A 20,868-nucleotide genomic window follows, 5' to 3' on the forward strand; every position below is an offset into this window, starting at 1 on the left:
GTTTGAACAGAGCTAAAGGCATCTGACAGCTGTCAAACACACTTTTATTCATGTTTAATCTTTAACTTTGAGCATTCGAGTCCAGTATGTTCAGAAATCTCGAGTTTCACAGCGAATCATGCGTCTCTGTCCTCCTCATCCCATGAGTCTCAATGACATCCAGATAAGAAGGTCATTCAAGTTCATTTCGGAGGAGCTTTGGAAGTCCGCGTGAGCTGACACTGCTCAGAAAGCACGATGGCTGGAAAGAGAGCTGCTTAAAATGTGACCTGGGAATTACAGTGAAATATCTCTGTGATGTTGTGAACAAACACACAAAACAAACAGCAAAAACCAGCAGCGCCCAGCTGACCCGTCCAGAACTTAAAGAGAAGATTACAGTAATGTAGCGGCTGGAGATTTTTGCTGACCCTTTTTTGTTTTTGTTTTGGAAAACATCAGTGCAAATTACGGTTTAAATCACATACAAAAAAAACTATATTTATGGGCACTGTGGAGACCTGGCGAATGCCGGACAGCTGAAAATAAATAATATTAATTATAATAAAACAATGTACAGAAGTTTTTTTGTGTATTTTGAAGAACAGGATCTGGCCCCAAGCACAATGACTTACAGCAGTAGTCGCAGTTAAGTTTCAGCAGTTTTAGAAGTAATTTTAGCTGTAGCAGTCAAGCAGGAGTAGCCACTGTCCGAGAGACATCTGCCATTCGTGAAGAAGAGAAACAAGTGTTGATCAGACTCCTTTATTCCTTTGTTCCTTAGAGTCCAGGAACCGAAGTGATTGTACCATTATCTACCCATAAAGTGCTTTTCTCGATTGAACAAACAAAAACACACTTCCAAATGAGCTCGTCCTCACTCTGAGATCACTGTGAGAATATTATCACATTATTCACCTGTTTTTAGATATTTTCAAAAAAGCTTCTTTATCCACATCACTCCTTAAAATTGTTTTTTTGTGCCCAAGATGAAAATAAATTACCCCAGAAACCAGGAATTACCTGTCCATCCAAATAAAAATCACTGTTCTCGCTGTTTTTTGAGCATGCTCTTGTTCATTTTCCACTTCTGTTCTGTTTTTCTTTTCTGCTGTGTTTTGTGTATTCTTTTGTCTGTTTGTGGAAGTGGTTCTGTTCTTTTTCTTCCTCAAAATTAGTCTATATCCATCGTACATAACCTGTTTAGAAAAGCAACATTATTATTGATGCCCACCCAAAGAAGTAACACTTCTGCCAGAAACAGGTGAATAATTTAATATAAATTAATATCCCCACAGCAGCTGGAGAATATGGAATATAAGAGAGTCTGAGCGGATTTAAGAAGGCCATGTTTTTGCCACGAGAAGTGAAAAACGAAATGTTGTATTCAAGAAAAACAGAATAAAAATGCAAATTTAGGCACAAGCTCGAGTCTCTGGGGCCGGGGGCAGGCTCTCCTCATTTTTTGAAGGGTGTCAAGCGTCCAATGTTGTGCCAGAAGTTGGAGGTTTTCCGTTTGGGTTCGGACAGCATGATGACCTGCGGGTGCTTCTGACGCAACAGTAAATCATAATACGGCTTCGTCACAGCTGTAAAACACAGAGAAAGGATACAAGGAGGTTAAGAGCTCGTCACATGAAGTGGGAATTTAGAAAAGTCACACAGATTTACACAGTTCCCCTCCATTTACTCCTATTAAAGTTATACGCTTAGGTCTCAAAACTCAGGCATGGTTTACACGGTTTTTCTGAACGTTCAGTCGACAGAGAAGCAACCTCCCAAGGCAGTGCCAGTGACATTTCTGTCAGCCCGAATGGAATAGGCTGTAAATAATGTGTTCAGCAGAAGAATAACAGCCGTGTAAACAGCTGCCTCTGATTCCAATCCTCATCAGAAACCGGAAGCACATTCTGCGCTGTGTATTTGCATCACAGCAGAGGTTTAGAGAGGAACTGTCTTTCAGAGGAGCTTCAAACTTTAAAATAGCGGTAAATCGTCCAGACGTGTGCAGAAACACACCAAAGCGTTTTCACTATCTGTACTGACGTTTCGCAATTCTGATTATTACAAATTTAAGCTTAGCACTAGATGGCGCTATATGCACTTGTGTAATGTAGCGTGTTTCAACGCCAATTTACACAAGATGGGGAAAGTGCATTAATTGATGTAGCTTTTTTTCCACTGTGCGTGAGTGGCATGCAACGCTGCAGTGATTAAATTCATTTTGCAAAAAAACATCCCATTCATATGCCACATATAATTATTCTAATGCCTTTTTGTTATCTCATTCCAATCATATATTAAGTCGTGTCCACACATTACTAAGTCATAAACCTTAATTTTGCAGGGCTCGGTGTGTGGTGATTTGTTGAATTAGGAGCGAAGGCAGGAGAACAGTGTAAACTTGATTTAAACCCTACTTGATTTAGAGTTGAGAAAGTCTACATGACTAGTGTTTCAATGCAGTCAATTAAAGTTAGATGTATACCCCAGGTTTAGCACAGAACGACTTCAGTAAATGAGTAAAAATGCAGCAGTTCTAAAAGTGTTATAAAAAGTGTTATTTATTATTCATGATTAATTTTTTTTTCCAGGAGCATATAATGCTCTAATGGTTAATACTGAGAACTCCATTAATGCTGTGGTGGTTGTAATGGGCATAGGGAGGGTCAGTGAATAAATCCAGGCTCACAAGTGCAGGACATGAGCTTTGGTTAAAATTAAACCCGGTGTACAGACTCTCTGTCAAAAGTTTGGGGACTAGCTGGCGATATTAACACTTGATCAGGTTAATTTATAAGAAAATACCTGAGATTGATTTTGGACTAAAGCAAAAGGCCACACCCATTTTCTTTAACTGCTGTGATGTCACTGATTGTCCAGTCATTATTCAGACATACATTTAGTGTCCCAATACTTTTGACAGCCAGTGTGTATGAACTCTGTTACCCTCTTTTGCAGTTTTACTGCAGCTCTCTGCTCTGAGCTGAGACCCAGGAAAGTGCCCTGTGCAGGACTCTAGGAGGCGCTATAACATTCCAGCGAAGCCTGAACGGAGTGGAGTCTGGCACCAGTGGGGAGGCCAGTCGGGCCTGTGCAGGGGGTTCTGGGTAATGGAGGCACTTAGAGCTCTTAGAACGGAGAAGAGGAGGAGCACTGACGGCCAAGAAGTGCTGAAACACTGACCCATGTTTACAAAAAAAAAAAAAAGGTTAGTTCTCCTTAATATCTCTGTAGTTCCCCTTTAAATCTCAGTTGTGTCTCCTTCATCAGTGTGATATGTTGTCTGTGCTAATCATAAAGGTAATGATCACCTTTTGGTTTTCCTGCAGGATGATTTTTACAGGCGTTCTGCATGGCCTGCTTTTTCTGGACCTCGGTGATGGAGAACCCTAGAGAGAGAGAGAGAGAGAGAGAAAGAGAGAGAAGACAGAAGACACTAAGTATTTTTGACTTCAAGCTGGAGTGGGTCAGTTTGTAGAGGCAGTGATTGTGAACAATCTTACACCCTCCCTTTAGTCCTCTTTCTAAAGCCACATGACCGCACACTGCCAGACTACAGCTGGAGGAAACTCAGAGAGAAAGAGAGAGAGAGAGAGAGTTTTGACTAGAGGAGTGCAGCATTTGTTTCTCCAGCTTTAATATATAATCTGCTGGTTTTGAGTAGAGCAGGACAATTATTTATTTTTAATAATATATTTTATCATAAATTTGAACAATTTAAAATGGATTTGTGTGAATTACAGTGCAGTTCCATGCCATTCTACCTCTGTCTTGCTGTTTATTTCAGTCTGTATAATGATCCACAGTGATTCTGACTAACTGTAATACAATACTCCTGTTGTTTGTAAAAGGTGTTATGGCTTATGTTGTGTCATTTATAGCCCTCTGTAATGCTCTATAATCTTCAGTAGTTATGAGAATAAAGGATATTATTATATTTAAATGAACTGAGCATTAATGGACAGTGTGTGGCACGGTGGCACAGCAGGTTAGTGTTGCAGTCACACGGCTCCAGGGACCTGGAGGTTGTGGGTTTAAGTCCCGCTTCAGGTGACTGACTGTGAGGAGTATGGTGTGTTCAGCTGTGTCTGCATGGGTTTCCTCCGGGTGCTTCGGTGTCCTCCCACAGTCCAAAAACATGCGTTGGAATGTGGATTGGCTACTGAAAAGTGTCCATAGGTGCAAGTGAATGTGTCTGTGTGTGTGTGTGTGTGTTGCCATGTGAAGGACTGGCGCCCCATCCAGGGTGTATTCCTGCCTTGCGCCCAATGATTCCAGGTAGGCTCCGTACCCACCGTGACCCTGAACTGGATAAGCAGTTACAGATAATTAATAAATGAATTAATTAATGGACAGTTTGATTGATGTTCTATGAACTGACCCGTGTCGAGGTCATGCTGGACCTGCTCTCTTTCATCTCTGAAAGCTCGTAGCCACCTCTGCTTTAGCTCTGGCTTTTTGGCACAAAGCAGATGAACCTCATCTCGGTTCGGAGACACCAGCTTCACTGCATTCTTCACACTGACGTTCAGCTCTTTGTCTTTACCATCCTCCACGTCGACCACCTCCATCTCGTCCATGTCCAAACGACCCTTGTAGTACAAAATATCCCTCCGCAACAGGTCCTGGACATCACATAACAGAAGATTGTCAGGTTTAATGGAGTAGAAACACTTTCAGCATGTGTCTAAATCTCACAGAAATATTTACCTTCATCTTTTTTATAGACGCATTAATACTGGAACCAAGGCTGATAATTTTCATAAATATATTTATATAAATTTACAATAACCTGCATAAAACTACAAAAATATTCATAAAACACGGAAATATGGAGTTCTTTTGATTATCACTATACTATTATTTCCTTATTCTGTAATATATTAGCGAGTTATAAATCAGCTTTTATACTGACACCTATTGGCCCAGAGGTGTCAGAGATTCTGTACTAAATGATTTTTGCCCTAATGTGGAGGAACCCACTGTATGGAGCATAAGTGAATTATTCAGCGATAAAGCAGCACTCGTCTTCTTCTGTGAGCTGCACTTTGTAAAAAACAATGTGGAAATGACTTGAAGTGAAAGCCTGAAAGTTTCGGGTCAAGAAACTGACCAGTGTACGGAGACTTTGTTGAGTTGATTCTGACCTTCTTACAGAAAACCAGCTGATGATCGAAGAGGAAGAACATGCGCTGCTGGCCTTTAGCCTGGGGCTGGGAGGTCTTAGTGAGGTCACCTGAAAAAATCAGGTCAGAGCTCCGACTCAGTATGTCTTCACCCTACAGAGAAACACACACACACACACACACACACACACACAGAGCTTGTGTCTATAACTGGTTCATCATCATTTACATTGGGTGTTTCCTTACTTTGGACAAACACTGATAGATAGATAGATAGATAGATAGATAGATAGATAGATAGATAGATAGATAGATAGATAGATAGATTTACATTTACATTTACATTTATGCATTTGGCAGACGCTTTTATCCAAAGCGACTTACAAAAGAGGAGCTAACATTCGAACTACAGCACAAATTATGCAAAATACCTTACATTAAGTGCAGTATGCCAGGAAGTAATAAGTGCATTATTAAGAAAGACATTCAGTGCAAAAGATACTCTCGGAAGAGCTGGGTTTTCAATGATTTCTTGAATGCAGAGAGGGTTTCTGTTGCTCTGATAGTGCTTGGAAGCTCGTTCCACCAGCGTGGTACCAGAGATGAGAATAGCCTCAACTGACCTGTACGGAGGGTTGGTCGTGTTAGTAGGCGCTCCTTTGAGGAACGGAGAGGGCGGGCGCTAACGTATGGTTTTAAGAGTCTATTGAGGTAGATGGGAGCAGAACCAGTGAATACTCTGAAGGCCATCATTAGTGATTTGAATTTGATGCGAGCAGCTAAGGGTAGCCAATGCAGCTCAACTAATAGGGGCGTGACATGTGCTCTTTTTGGTTGGTTGAAGACCAGACGTGCTGCCGCATTCTGGATCATCTGTAGCAGTCTCACAGCACAGGTCGGAAGACCTGTCAGGAGGGCGTTGCAATAGTCTAGACGGGAGATTACTAACGTCTGAACGAGGAGCTGTGTTGTATGTTGAGTTAGGTATGGCCTAATCTTCCTTATGTTGAATAGGGAGAAGCGGCACGATCGAGCTACAGCGGTAACATGATCTGCGAAGGTCAGCTGGTCGTCAACCATGACACCTAGGTTTCTTACAACCTTGGTGGGAGCCACTGATAGGGACCCTAGCTTGATGCTGATGTTGTGGAGAATAGCTTGCTTGGCTGGGAGGACCAGTAGTTCAGTTTTGGATAAATTCAATTGGAGGTGATGTTCCTTCATCCATGTAGATATGTCAGAGAGACAGTCAGAGATTTGAGTTGCCACTGAAGTGTCTCCTGGAGGAAAGGATAAATAGAGCTGTGTGTCATCTGCATAGCAGTGATAGGAGAAGCCGTGCGAATGTATGATTGGGCCTGGAGAGGTAGTGTACAAGGCAAAGAGGAGGGGTCCCAGCACCGAGCCTTGGGGCACACCTGTGGTGAGGTGGTGTCGCGCTGATGTTTGTCCAAGCCATGACACACTGAAGGATCGTCCAGTGAGATAAGACTCAAACCAGGAGAGTGCATTGTTCTTGAAGCCCATGTCAGTGAGTTTGTTTAGTAAGATGTGGTGGTTGACCGTATCAAACGCTGCTGATAGGTCGAGCAGAATGAGAACTGAGGATTGACCTGTTGCTTTTGCATCTTTAAGAGCTTCCATTACTGACAGAAGTGCAGTTTCCGTCGAGTGGCCGCTCTTGAAGCCGGACTGGTTTGAGTCAAGAAGGTTATGTTGGGAGAGGAATTTTGTTGCCTGCTTAAAGACAGCTCTTTCAATGATTTTAGACAGGAAGGGGAGGAGAGAGACTGGTCGGTAGTTCTCTACTATAGAAGGAGCAAGAGCAGGTTTTTTGAGTAGAGGTCTTACTTGAGCTTGCTTGAAGGTGTTTGGAAATGTTCCAGAGGTTAGTGAGGAATTGATTACATGAGTGGCTGCGGACACAATGGACGGGGCTATTGTTTGCAGTAGGGTGGTAGGAATGGGATCCAGTGAACAGGATGTGGGACGGCCACCTCTAAGAAGATTTGATACCTCGTCTTCTGTGAGAGGAGTGAAAGAAGGGAAGGAAGCAGTAGGTTTAGGAGGATTCAAAGGGGGAGCCGAAGGCTGTGTAGAGGGGTCAGAAAACCGGCTGCTGATTGCAGCAACTTTGCTGGTGAAGAAGTCAGCAAATGCGTCAGCGGTGAGGTTGGTTGCAGGGGGTGGAGGTGGAGGGTTCAGCAGAGACTTGAAGGTTGAAAACAGCTTCCGGGTGTCAGTAGCATTGTTGATTTTGTCTTGATAGAATTTCTTTTTTGCAATGGTGACATTTGTTGAGAAGGCTGAGAGCAGGGATTGTAGTTGTGTCAGGTGTGATGGGTCTTTTGTTTTTCGCCATCTCCTCTCAGCAGCTCTGAGGTTAGTGCGCATTGATCGAAGGGAGTCAGTAAGCCACGGGTGGGGCTGCATGGGTCTTGCGGGTCTGGTAGTCAGAGGGCACAGGCGATCTAAGCAGGAGCTCAGTGTTGTGCAGAGTGACTCTGTGGCGTCATTGACCTCAAGAGATGAGAAGGTGCTGGGGGGTGGGAGAGCAGAAGTCACAAGGGCAGAGAAGTGGGTGGGAGATAGGTTGCGGAGATTGCGCCGGACGGGGACAGGGGGAGCGGACACAGTGGGTTGCTGAGGGAGACAAGCATTGAGCTGAATAAAGTAATGGTCAGAGAGATGTAGAGGAGTAACATTTACAGAGTTAATTAGGCAGTGTTTGGTGAGAATGAGATCAAGTGCATTACCTGCTTTGTGAGTTGAGGGGGTGCATACCTGCTGTAGCTCAAAGGAGTGGGTCAGAGAGAAGAAGTCAGCAGCAGCCGGAGTATCAAGGTGGATGTTCATGTCACCGAGAATGAGCATGGGACAGTCATGTTCAGGGATGGATGAAAGCAGGGTGTCTAGTTCTTCTAGGAAATCACCCAGTGGCCCTGGGGGACGGTATACAACGACCACATACATTTTTACTGGTGCAGTCATCAGGATGGCATGGAATTCGAAGGAGCTGTATGAGACCGATGATTCGAACTGGGTATATTTCCATGTGTTGGAAATCAACAGCCCCGTACCACCACCTCGTTTACCAGGCCGTGGTGTATGGGAGAATCTGTAGTTGATGGAGAGAGCAGTGGGGGTAGCGCTGTTTTCCGGTTTGATCCAAGTCTCAGTGAGGGCTAGGATGTCTAGTGAAAGATGGTTTGCATAGGCGGAGATGAAGTCTGCTTTGTTTACTGCAGACTGACAGTTCCATATACCTATTGAGAAGGAATTGGTTATGGGTGTGGATGTGTGATATAGAGAGCGAAGGTTATCAAGGTTTCGTTTCCGTCTGTGGAAGTAGAAGCGCCTGCGAGTTCCAGAGAGAGGAGAGATGGGGTAGGGACACATTGTGGAAAGAGGAAAGAGGAAAATTAGGTTTAGTGGCCTCGCTTGGGGGACACGATTGGGAGACACGTTATGTCTTTACCCCAGAATGTCTTCACACCAGAAAGGCTGACGCTTCGCTGACGCTTCAGAGGGATCATTCATTTTTGTAATGGAGATCTCACACAGCTGTCCTGTGTTGGTGATTGATTGTCCCAGCTGAGACCGATAGATGAGATAGATAGATAGATAGATAGATAGATAGATAGATAGATAGATAGATAGATAGATAGATAGATAGATAGATAGATAGATAGATAGATAGATTTTTGTGTGTATAAATATAAATCTTCATTTTCTCATATTTTCATTTTTCTGACCACGGTATTTGACTGAAATGTGCAGAAGTGAAGATTATATATATATATATATATATATATATATATATATATATATATATATATATATATATATATATATATATATACACACACACACACAAATCCATTGTATCACAGCATCGTCTGAGGTTAAAGCCTCTTGAGATGTCCCATACCTCCCAGTCCTCTATGGAGCTCTGCCAGTGGGCGATTTTATCCACGTTCTCCAGGCGACGTTTCCTCTCATTGATCAGCCTTGCTACGTTCTTCATGGCGTTTAATGCAGCCTCAACATCCTTATAATCTCTGAAATATTCATAGGAAATCAACTAAATTAGCATGGCCTGATCACACTGTCTTTAAAACACTCAAGACTCTATTAGAAACTGTAATAGGACATATGTAATACAGACTTATGTGAAATTTTGATACTGTTTAAATGGAAGGTGATACTTTGAAATTAAACAAATAAAATGCACATTGTGTGATTAATTGGCCTCTGTGTGTGTGTGTGTGTGTGTGTGTGTGTGTGTGTGTGTGTGTGTGTGTGTGTGCGTGTGTGTGTGTGTGTGTGTGTGTTACCTGTGCTGAGGGTTGGTGTACTTCAGAAGCTCTGCCAGCTGAAGCGGATATTTACATATCTTCTGAACTGGAGTGAGAAGGAAACCGTCCAAAGAAATGTCAATCATCTTCTGCAGCAGACGACACGCCTCGAAAAAGAACACATACTTCTTCATCTTCATCAGCTTCGAGAGCTGTATGCAGGCGTTTGGGTGGTTATTACAGTACTCTGAGTAGATCTGGAAATCTGTCTGCTACAGACACAACACAGAGAAAGAGAGGGTTTAAATTATAATATTAAGATTAATATTAAGAGAAGATTATCACCTCCGCAAACTGTACAACTTGCACACTTGATGCAATTCCCACAAAGTTGCTCAAAGAAGTACTACCAGCTATTATTGATCCTCCATTAACTATACTCATCCCTTAGGCTGGGCCATGTACCCAAAGCTTTTAAACTAGCAGTTATTAAACCTATGATCAAGAAACCAAATCTTGATGCTAGTACACTGTCTAATTACAGGCCTATTTCTAATTTGCCATTTCTGTCCAAGATCTTAGAAAGAGCTGTGGCCCAACAACTTAGTTCATATCTACATCCATCCATCTATCCATCCATTATCTGTAACCGCTTATCCAATTTAGGGTCACGGGGGGTCCAGAGCCTACCTGGAATCATTGGGCGGGAATACACCCTGGAGGGGACGCCAGTCCTTCACAGGGCAACACAGACACACACACATACAAAATTTTGTTATTAACATATAAAGCTCTACATGGGCTTGCTCCTGAATATCTTCAAGATACACTTTCCTATTATGAGCCTCCACGTTCACTCAGATCACAGAATGCTGGATTTTTAATTGTTCCCAGAATTCAGAAGGCCTTAGCTGGGGGAAGAGCCTTTTCTTATAAAGCCCCCCAACTCTGGAATGATCTTCCAGAAAATGATCGGGACTCAGACACAGTCACAATCTTCAAATCTAGGCTAAAAACTCATTTGTTTAGTTTATCTTTTGGTAGCTAATGCTCCCCCATAGATAAAGGCGGCAGATTCGGGGGGTCCATGGACACAGGGAATTAAAGTAAACTGAGATGCTGGTGCTGTCGTCCCGCCGCTTCTCGCGATCACTCAGGTTTGTTGACGGTGGAGCGGAGGGATGCCAGTGTTTCAGGATGCTCCCGTGTCTGTGTGTCCTCCTGGTTCTCTCCTTTTAGTTAAAGCTGTCATAGTCAGATCTGCTGGAGTCATTAGCCACACTCTGGAAATTTTCATATTTTCTACTTTACAAACACAAAACAGTTCAAAACTATTTCCATCCCTTTACATCTTTCCGAGTAAACGACTGCCCACCTGTCTGTCTGGACACTGATGGATGACTGTCGAGATCCTCCTCCACGCTTCAGACCAGGTGCCCACGCTCCAGCAACCACCAAGTGCCTTGAAGCTGTCCCTACACTGAAGTTCTCACGGACTACTAACTATTATTACCAGTAGATTGACCAGAGGAGGATGGGTCACCCCTTGTGAGCCTTGGTTCCTCCCAAGGTTTCTTCCTCAGCTGGGGGAGTGTTTCCTTGCCACTGTCGCCCCTGGCTTGCTCACTTGAGGGTTTTACATTTGTTTTTACATTTCATGTCAAATCTTTTTCTTACTGGAATTCTGTGAAGCTGTTTTGTGACAACATCAGTGTGAAAAGCGCTATATAAATAAATTTGATTTAGATTTGATTTGATATTAATAACATTAATTAATTTCTCAATCTTCTGTGAGTCCAGTTCAGGGGCGCAATGAGTCAGAAGACAAACTGGAATCACTGAGAGCAAGGTAGGAACACACCCTGCAAAGAGCACCACACACTCATCCAGTCACTCACACACTTACCCAATAACTCACACAAACCAATCACTCACCACTCACACCTGTGCTTTTTGATCTGCAAGATGAGAGGTATGCAGACGAGAGCAAGACCCAACACACTCCTCATGTTTTGATAATAATAGCAATTACAGACAGACAGAGAAACGAACAGAGGGACAGACAGACAGATAGATGTCTCACATGCTCTAAGAAGCAGGACCCGATCTCACTGAGGTGCGGCTGCTCTTTGTTGAATTTCTTCTCCAGGTTCTTCAGGAACTTTTTTTGGAAGCGATAGAGTTCATCTATGTTTCCGAAGATGGTACGAAGCTGCTCCTCTGTGAACATGTCTGTGCGCTTCCGGCACTGTTTAATGTAGCCCTGGAACACATGGACGAAGAAAATTAGTGTGAGAAACAGATAGATCTATTTGATCATATTCTTGACATTTCAACATGAGTGCGAACCCCAGTGCTGAGTAAACACAAGATAAACAGAGACTGAAGCTGATTAAAGGGCCGATATTGACATGCCGATATTGACAAGTCAACAGGTGATGAGACACAACGGACCTCACAGATGTCCTTGAGGTGTTTGATGTAGTCCCTCTCTGTGCTCATGATCTCATTGATGACGTTGGCTCTCATCTGCTCTCTGCAGGGCAGCCCGGGTCCCAGAGAGTGGCACACACCAGCGCCCCCTTCAGGAGCTCCCTCCAATTGCATGAGGTAGTCATCCATTGGCTCATCCTGGTTCACACGCAACTAACAACAGACATCATTGCATTAGGAAGGTGGTCATAAATATCATCGTTCTTCCAAGAAAAAAAACCCTCATCTCCATGTTTGTGGATGTTTAGTTTACTATATCATTTGAACACCGCAGCTGTCCAGTGTTTCATGATGAATTAACCAATAGAAATGCTCCAAAATTACTCTGGATTAAATATTTTTACATTGACTTCCACTGAAAATTAAGAAGGGGTTTTCCTTCTCCTGTAAAGTTGCTGTTTTAGAGGTTTGTTTTTCTTAGGACACTGACGATATGTAAGCGCATGTAATTAGTGACCTGACTGTGATTTAACGCCCAAAACCAATTTGTATTGTTGAGGTGTTCACACTGAATTTGATACATGATTGTTATCAGATCTTTACAGTTTTTAATACACATGATTATCCAAAAGCAAGGAATAAAATTTCAAACTGTATTCATATCTGTTTAGAAATTAAATAAAACATGGGACTCATAAATAACTTTTAAGCCCAAATGTCTTGGTTTTATCCCATTAGTGGAGGTTTTCAGCACATGTGCTACTCTTACTCTCATGCTTTTCATTTTGCTACATGTGCACAACCAAACGCAGCTTAAATCTGTGCAAAAAAATATTTTTAATAATACTAGGGTTCAGGTAAGTGAAGGATAATGTATATACAGAGTATGACATATACAATAAATTATTTAATTACAGCAATTTCCTAGACCTGTCACAATGGCCATTTATTGTGGCCAATATTGCCCCAGAAGTAACTGCAACAAACAATATTAATGTTTATTGCTGATATATTGATAACATAATAATGCAATTGCACCCCTTGAAAGAAACTTGTAGCAAAAACATAGTTATTAAGAATATTCAGACCTTGGTATTGGAATATGAAAATATTTAAATATACTAAATAAATAAAACATAAATAAAATACCACTGTTTTAAAGAAAATCCACAAGATTTTCTTTAAAACAGAGAGAGCAGAGAAAACCAGAGAACAGAAAAGAGAGAGCAGCTAAAATACTGGACAAGTTTATTCTATATATCAATAATGTAATTATTGTGACAGATCTACTATGCTGCAGAATGTAAAGATGTGGAGTATTATATGATTGTGGAAGGAAGGAATGAACTCAGAAATGATAACCACAGATGTACAGCAGTGTAACTAATTTGCAGTGAAGTTATTTGTACAATTTTTGCGGATATGATGGACTTAAACCAAAAAAAAAAAATGGATTTGCGTAAGTCTGGTAAGTTGTCGCCTCACCCTTACAAAGCTGGCAGGGAACCAGCCCTCGCTCTCCATCACTCGACCCCACCACCACTCCTTATTGGTGGCATCCACCACCTCGATGACATCACCGGCTTTAAAGCCCAGCTCCTGGTCATCCATCGTGACGTGGTCCCACAGCGCCTCAGCACAAACACTGCCATCACTGATCAACTGCACACACACACAAACAGGGAGGACTGGGGTTAAACATTTTAAAGATGATATTTTAAATCACAGCAGCATTTACAAACAATAAAAAATCTCCTTTGTTTTTATCACACAGAAATCCAGCTTAGACCTGGAGCTCTTTATACTGACATGACGCCCACTGTAGGATGACCTCACAATATCACAACAACACACAAAGGTCCGTAAGACCAAAGAGGAGAGCAAACAAATCTGCTTAGCTAAAGGCCAGAGCTCCTCTCTCTCTCTCTCTCTCTCTCTCTCTCTCTCTCTCTCTCTCTCTGTCGCGGTGTCTTGGAGCTTTGTGAAGTGGAGAGTAAAGAGGGAAATGAAAGTGCACTGCGCCACTGTCTCAGCTTTTTACTGATGAAGAGAAATGTACAGAGTGTCAGCGTTTTCTCTGCTTTCTACAATACACAGACACACACACACACACACACATACACATACACAAACTATAAGAAAGAAACCCCATCATCCAAGCACTCTCAAACAAAGCAGAGGACACACCAAAGTAAATCTGTTTTCATAAAATTAAAAATACACAAAAATTTCCCAAACTGAAATTCTCCTTGAGATTAAAATTCTATTACGGCACAAGACCTGGTGTCTCCCAGAGAGTTAAAACTCTCAAATCTGAAAGACAGGGAACATCCAGGCATCCCTTAAATTATGAACAGAAGAAAGTGCAACTCCTGTGACTCAAAAAAAAAAAAGTGAGTCTGCAAAAAAAGAAAGACTGTGTAACAATACTGAAAACCTTGATACTCAACTGTGTAATTAATTAAATTACTAATGAGTTAATCTGCATTAAAATTAAAGCGGGATCTTGGAAGAATTTAAAATTATTTCTTAAAAACTCCAGTGGGTGGAGTCGGACCACATCCAACTCCACCCATATCAGGCCTGAATAGGGCTGAAGAGTCTGATTCTAGAAGTAAAAAACCCATTCATAATCATTTATTTTTACCTATTATATTTTATCTCACTGACGTAGACTCATCTTGAGCAGCAGATAGTGAGGAGATGACGCTGCTCCAGTTAAAGCTATGGATCCGTTTGATACTTGTCACATTTTATACCCTAATTCCTCAAAAAGAAATACATTACCCATAGTGCTTAAAAAAGTTCCACCAATCAGAGATGGTGATGTTACCATGGAGATTTAACCTGAAAGGGCTGTGCCAGAAAGTCACATAGATACAGAACCTCAATGATAAAATGGCAACATTTTATGTGCATAAAATCTACATATATACAATTATATACATAAATAAAAAAACACCTAAATACACAAATACACAGGAGATAAAATTGACTGAAAAAGTTGTCTGAAAACTGTTTAGGAAATGGGGTGAAAGTGACTGGTTGAGACTAACCCCAGTGCTTTGTGGGATATGTATTTAATTCTGACATTAAGCACATTACAGTCTCACAACTTTCCCCTGTTCTTTTTTTCAAAACTGTATCCAATTTCATTTGTAGTATATAATTGCGATTTATCTGCAAGCTGATTCAGTTCAGGTTCTGGTTCAGTTCAGTACTTAAAAAAGTGGGTACTCTGTAGCTCTGTAGTTGTGTGTGTATGTATGTGTGTGTGTGTGTGTAGGGCTAATTTATCAGTGAAAACACAATGAGGGGGGATCTGGATCAGAACTGGCCTACAGATTTCTGGTTTTGCAGTGCTGGCCTTTTCATAGAATTCCACCGTCTAAACCAATAGCTTTTTTAGGTTGCTATGGTGACAGTTGCCTAGCAGCGCACCCACATCCAATCCCACGATCCCCCTTTTCAGGGCCTTCTCTTCATCCTACAATCAATCACTGCTTGCTATGGAATGACACTCATTTACTCTGTTAGTGGAGCTGACTCCAAATATACCACATCCAAACCTTTGTGGACAAAATTATAGCTGTTTAAGCCACAGTGTGGACACAGGGTTTATCACTTCTACAGACAAACATGAACTGAAATGGGTAACACACATGAGCCTAAACTCACCATGTCCAATGCCAAGAGTCCACCAGTTGGGTGTAAAGTCCCACAATCATTGGTCTGTGTATATAAGAACATACAAGCCTCACAGGAAGGACAGAGTCTGCAGAAGAGAGTCATCTAAAGCCAATCAGACACAAGCTCTCAATTTAGGGACTGCCCACTCACTCCTCACATAACGTCCAGTGGTTTGTAAACTATAAACAATACAAACACTTCTGTGTTAATGGAATACTGAGAATGTGGAGCAGTGCCCTCTATGGTTTAGTTCCACTCTCACTGCTGGAGAAACAGGTGAAGGCAGTGAGTTTATTGAAGAATGATGATTGGTTGGTGGGTCTGTAGTAATCGTGTGTGTCATCAAAAAACACAGCGCTTTGGGAGGACTGCACATCAGTTCCTGGTATAATTCTGTAGAATATGCTTTTGACCCTGCCCCCAAACTTCCCTCCAGGAACATGTCAAGAGCCCCAGAGAGGTTATAATTATAAAAATTAATTAAATGTATTTATTTTAAGTTTTATGTAGATAAACACTGGGAGTCCAGAATTGGGTTTATTATCACCCTCACCTAAGGAGAGCATGAATGTTCTAACACACACACACACACACACACACACACACACACACACACACACTAGCAAAAGTGATGCGTATTAAAATAACGTAATCAATATTTTGTTGTTTTATCTGAGAAATGTGTTGCTCCCAGTTAAACTACATTCCTGAAGTAATATTTCTATTAAAATGAAGCATATAAATAAACACTGATGCTTTAATAACCCTCTGGCCGTCTGAATTTCTGACCTCAGCATCCACTACAGCTTCTTAAATAATAAACAGTTCTGCTTCAGCGACACACACACAAACACACACACACAGAGTAAAACACTACCGATAACAGCTAATCATAAACCTAATCTTAATCACAGTTTAAGACAATTTTAGACTTTTTTCAAAATAAAACAAAGAAGCAAATGTGTGTTTAAAGTAAAACATGCAGCTTTTTTCTGGAAGGAATCAGTAAAATACCCTCACTGTAACAATACACCATGTATTTCTATCATCCTGAGGACTCCGGGAACATCTGGGCTGAAGACTAACAAATGCATTAATGTGGGTACACACACACACACACACATCATAAAATTCATTATCATCATCATCTTTTCCACTTTTCCATTTCAGGGTCGCGGTAACATCATAAAAGTAACTGATAATAACTAATTGTGTGTATGTATATATATATAATATATATATATATATATATATATATATATATATACGTACACAAATAATTATTATCAGTTATTTTAATTATTTATTGATAATGATTGCTATTTTTAAACATTTTTAACAATGCTAACAGCAGCTGGATTTTTTTAAAGTAAAATATATCAAAAATATATCAAAAATAATGCACCAGAATTACTAGAACATTAGGTACATTTAACATTACACACACACACACACACACACACACACACCCATGCCCATTACCTGCAGTTCTCCAGCTGCATTCTTCAGACCCATTCACGCAGAGTGAACGAGGGAACAAGTTTCCCTCTCTCTCTCTCTATCTATCCCTCTCCCTCTCTCTTTTGTACCCCTCCCTCCTTCTATGTCTCTCCCTCCCTGCCTCACAAATTCGATGCAATGCAGCGTTGCGTTGTAGGCTTCAGAATAATACAAACATTTACAGCATAATTTATCTCCCTTGCTCTCCCTCTCTTCACCTCTCTCACACCTTTTCTCTCTCTCTCTCTCTCTCTCTTTACTGAAAGGCAAGGAGGAACATAAGCACTACGTTGATGATGATGAGGACCATCATGATGAAAAACACCACGACTTTCTGAGCCTCAGGGCTGAGGTTACATCGGAGAAGGAAATCACTCACAGTGGAGCGCCGAGCCATCATATCTCTCTCTCTCTCTCTCTTTCTCTCTCTCTCTCTCTCTCTCTCTTTCTCACTTACTCACAAACACAAACACAGAAACAAAACAGAGGATGAACAGATCAGGAAGGAGACAGAAAAATAAAGTAGATAAAAGCACAGTATGATGATAATTAGAAATTATGAAGAAGAAAGGAGTGAGAAAATGAGTTAGTGAGGGGGAAGTAGGAGGAATAAACTGAAAGAAAGCGAGAACAGGGAATATGTGCAGAGTGGGTATTAGAAAAAATGACTGTGAGAAATGGAGACAGAAGAGGAGAAAAGAGATAATGAAAGACAAATGTGAAGGGATAAAGATGGAGAAGAACAAAAAGAGGAAAAAATGTGAGCTGAGACAAAAATGTAAAGCAGAAAGAAAACGGTGTCAGACAGAGGGGGAGGGAGGAGAGAGAGAGAGAGAGAGAGAGAGAGAGAGAGAGAGAGAAGGGAGACGAAAACGAGCACGCTTCCACGTCCACACTCCTCCGTCCACTTCCTCTTTCGTTTTTCCTTTTCCTCCTTTTTCTCTTCCTCTTTTCCTGATGATGTCAGAAGCAGGAGTGGTTGCACCTCAGCGTCTCCATCAACCCTCTCTCTCCTTCTCTCCCTCTTTCTCTCTCCCTCATTCACCCTCTGTCTCTCCCTCTCTCACGCCGTCGCCACAAATCCGTTCACACTTGTTTTTCTCCTCTCTGTAAATCCCACGTTCACGCTCTTGCTCAGACAGAAAGATGGAGAGAGGCCTAAAAATTGAAGCTTCTGTTTGTGATAGAATCATCTATCCATCTCCTTCACTCGCTCTTCTCTCGCTCTCTATTTTTTTCTTTTTTCTCCTTATCTCTTTCAGCCAATGAGATCGCAGGGCTGTGAAGCGTATCCTAGATACGGGAGTAGTGGAGGATGGGAGACAGAAAGGGAGGGGGAGAGAGAAAGAAACAGAGAAAATTGCGAGAGGGGGTAAAGATGGGGGAGTGGGAAAAAAGAAAAAAGGAGGTGAGGTAAAGGGAGGTGAGGAAAAGGGGGGGAGGGGAGAAAGAGAAAAAGAGAGAGAGAGACAGAAGGGGGTGAGTTATCAAGAGAGAAAGAGGGAAAACGAGATTAGGTAAAGACAGAAGAGAGAATCAGAGAAAGTGTGTGTGTGTGTGTGTGTGTGTGTGTGTGAGAGAGAGAGAGAGAGAGAGAGAGTTTGTGTGTGTGTGTGAGAGAGAGAGAGAGAGAGAGATTGTGTGTGTGTGTGTGTGTTTGTGTGTGTGTGTGTGTGTGTGTGTGTGTGAGAGAGAGAGAGAGAGAGAGAGAGAGAGAGAGAGAGAGAGAAGAATAGTTGCGAGGGCTTTATAGGATGTAGAATCACTCTAATCTTCATGCTCTGATTGGCTGCTTCAGGTGCTGGTACAGATGTAATTCTTCAAATTTTTCTGTTTTATTCTGAAGGCTGGTTTAACCGCTTAATTTTGATTTATTTTAAATGCCAGATTTTATTTCAAATCTGTGAATTTTGCTGCCCTTTTTACTGATATTTTCTCCTTTGTTTTTAAATTTTTACTATCTTGCAGGTTCCCGTCTTATTCAGCAGCGTGTTTTCGGCCTGACGTCACTCACATCTTGGTCTGATTCGATCTGAGCTGATAATTTTCTGTCATTGTTATTTTCGGTCTTAGGTTTGGTCTCTAGTTTGGTTCTGTTTTGTTGAGTCTGGACTGGTGTAGTTTGCTCTTGTTCTGTTTTTTTTGAGTCTGGACTGGTTTAGTTTGGACTTGTTCTGTTTTTTTTTTTGGAGTTTGTTTTTTTTTTTTTTTTTTTTTTTTTTTTTTTGAGTCTGGACTGGTTAGTTTGCTCTTGTTCTGTTTTGTTTTTTGAGTCTGGACTGGTTTAGTTTGCTCTTGTTCTGTTTTTTTTTTAGTCTTGACTGGTTTAGTTTGCTCTTGTTCTGTTTTTTTTTTTAGTCTGGACTGGTTTAGTTTGGTCTTGTTCTGTTCAGTTGGGTCTGGACTGGTTTAGTTTTCTCTTGTTCTGTTTTGTTGAGTCTGGACTGGTTTAGTTTGGTCTTGTTCTTTTTTTTTGAGTCTGGACTGGTTTAGTTTGGTCTTGTTCTGTTCTGTTGGGTCTGGAATGGTTTAGTTTGCTCTTGTTCTGTTTTGTTGAGTCTGGACTGGTTTAGTTTGCTCTTGTTCTGTTCGGTTGAGTCTGGACTGGTTTAGTTTGCTCTTGTACTGTTTTTTTGAGTCTGGACTGGTTTAGTTTTCTCTTGTTCTGTTTTGTTGAGTCTGGACTGGTTTAGTTTGGTCTTATTCTTTTTTTTTAGTCTGGACTGGTTTAGTTTGGTCTTGTTCTGTTCTGTTCTGTTGGGTCTGGACTGGTTTAGTTTGCTCTTGTTCTGCTTTGTTGAGTCTGGACTGGTTTAGTTTGCTCTTGTTCAGTTCTGTTGAGTCTGGACTGGTTTAGTTTGGTCTTGTTCTGTTTTGTTGAGTCTGGACTGGTTTAGTTTGGTCTTGTTCTGTTCTGTTGGGTCTGGACTGGTTTAGTTTGGTCTTGTTCTGTTTTTTTGAGTCTGGACTAGTTTAGCTTGCTCTTGTTCTGTTTTTGTTTTTGTTTTTTTTGAGTCTGGACTGGTTAGTTTGCTCTTGTTCTGTTTTTTTTTTTTTTGAGTCTGGACTGGCTAGTTTGCTCTTGTTCTGTTTTTTTTTTTTTTTTTGAGTCTGGACTGGTTTAGTTTGCTCTTGTTCTGTTTTTTTTTGAGTCTGGACTGGTTTAGTTTGCTCTTGTTCTGTTTTTTTTTAGTCTGGACTGGTTTAGTTTGGTCTTGTTCTGTTCTGTTGGGTCTGGACTGGTTTAGTTTTCTCTTGTTCTGTTTTGTTGAGTCTGGACTGGTTTAGTTTGGTCTTGTTCTTTTTTTTGAGTCTGGACTGGTTTAGTTTGGTCTTGTTCTGTTCTGTTGGGTCTGGAATGGTTTAGTTTGCTCTTGTTCTGTTTTGTTGAGTCTGGACTGGTTTAGTTTGCTCTTGTTCTGTTCGGTTGAGTCTGGACTGGTTTAGTTTGCTCTTGTTCTGTTTTTTTGAGTCTGGACTGGTTTAGTTTTCTCTTGTTCTGTTTTGTTGAGTCTGGACTGGTTTAGTTTGCTCTTGTTCTGTTCGGCTGAGTTTGGACTGGTTTAGTTTGCTCTTGTTCTGTTTTTTTGAGTCTGGACTGGTTTAGTTTGCTCTTGTTCTGTTTTGTTGAGTCTGGACTGGTTTAGTTTGCTCTTGTTCAGTTCTGTTGAGTCTGGACTGGTTTAGTTTGCTCTTGTTCTTCTTTTTTTTTGAGTCTGGACTGGTTTAGTTTGCTCTTGTTCTGTTTTTTTTAGTCTGGACTGGTTTAGTTTGGTCTTGTTCTGTTTTTTTTTTTTTTTTTTTCTGGACTGGTTTAGTTTGCTCTTGTTCTTTTTTTT

At 41.2% G+C, this 20,868-nt stretch overlaps 1 protein-coding gene across 6 annotated transcripts in view; it reads right to left on the minus strand.

Annotated features, from left to right (window-relative positions):
- Nucleotides 1–25: 25 nt before the first annotated feature.
- The window catches only part of LOC136679585 (rho guanine nucleotide exchange factor 4-like), a 72,381-nt gene continuing 51,538 nt past the window's right edge, over nt 26–20,868 (minus strand). For 2 of the 6 annotated variants that reach the window (XM_066658197.1, XM_066658201.1), the window contains 9 exons: nt 13,325–13,501; nt 11,861–12,052; nt 11,490–11,669; nt 9,446–9,678; nt 9,040–9,169; nt 5,130–5,261; nt 4,364–4,607; nt 3,294–3,371; nt 26–1,568 (listed from right to left, as the gene is read on the minus strand). In XM_066658197.1, coding sequence (XP_066514294.1) covers nt 1,438–1,568; nt 3,294–3,371; nt 4,364–4,607; nt 5,130–5,261; nt 9,040–9,169; nt 9,446–9,678; nt 11,490–11,669; nt 11,861–12,052; nt 13,325–13,501 — 1,497 coding nt within the window. In that variant the 3' untranslated portion in view covers nt 26–1,437. Of the gene's footprint in view, nt 1,569–2,844; nt 3,161–3,293; nt 3,372–4,363; nt 4,608–5,129; nt 5,262–9,039; nt 9,170–9,445; nt 9,679–11,489; nt 11,670–11,860; nt 12,053–13,324; nt 13,502–17,011; nt 17,590–20,868 lie in introns of those variants that run through there. The other 4 variants (XM_066658202.1, XM_066658196.1, XM_066658199.1 and 1 more) reach the window with 4 other exon arrangements.

The sequence above is a fragment of the Hoplias malabaricus genome, chromosome Y (genome assembly GCF_029633855.1).
Source record: "Hoplias malabaricus isolate fHopMal1 chromosome Y, fHopMal1.hap1, whole genome shotgun sequence".
Lineage (NCBI taxonomy): Eukaryota > Metazoa > Chordata > Actinopteri > Characiformes > Erythrinidae > Hoplias > Hoplias malabaricus.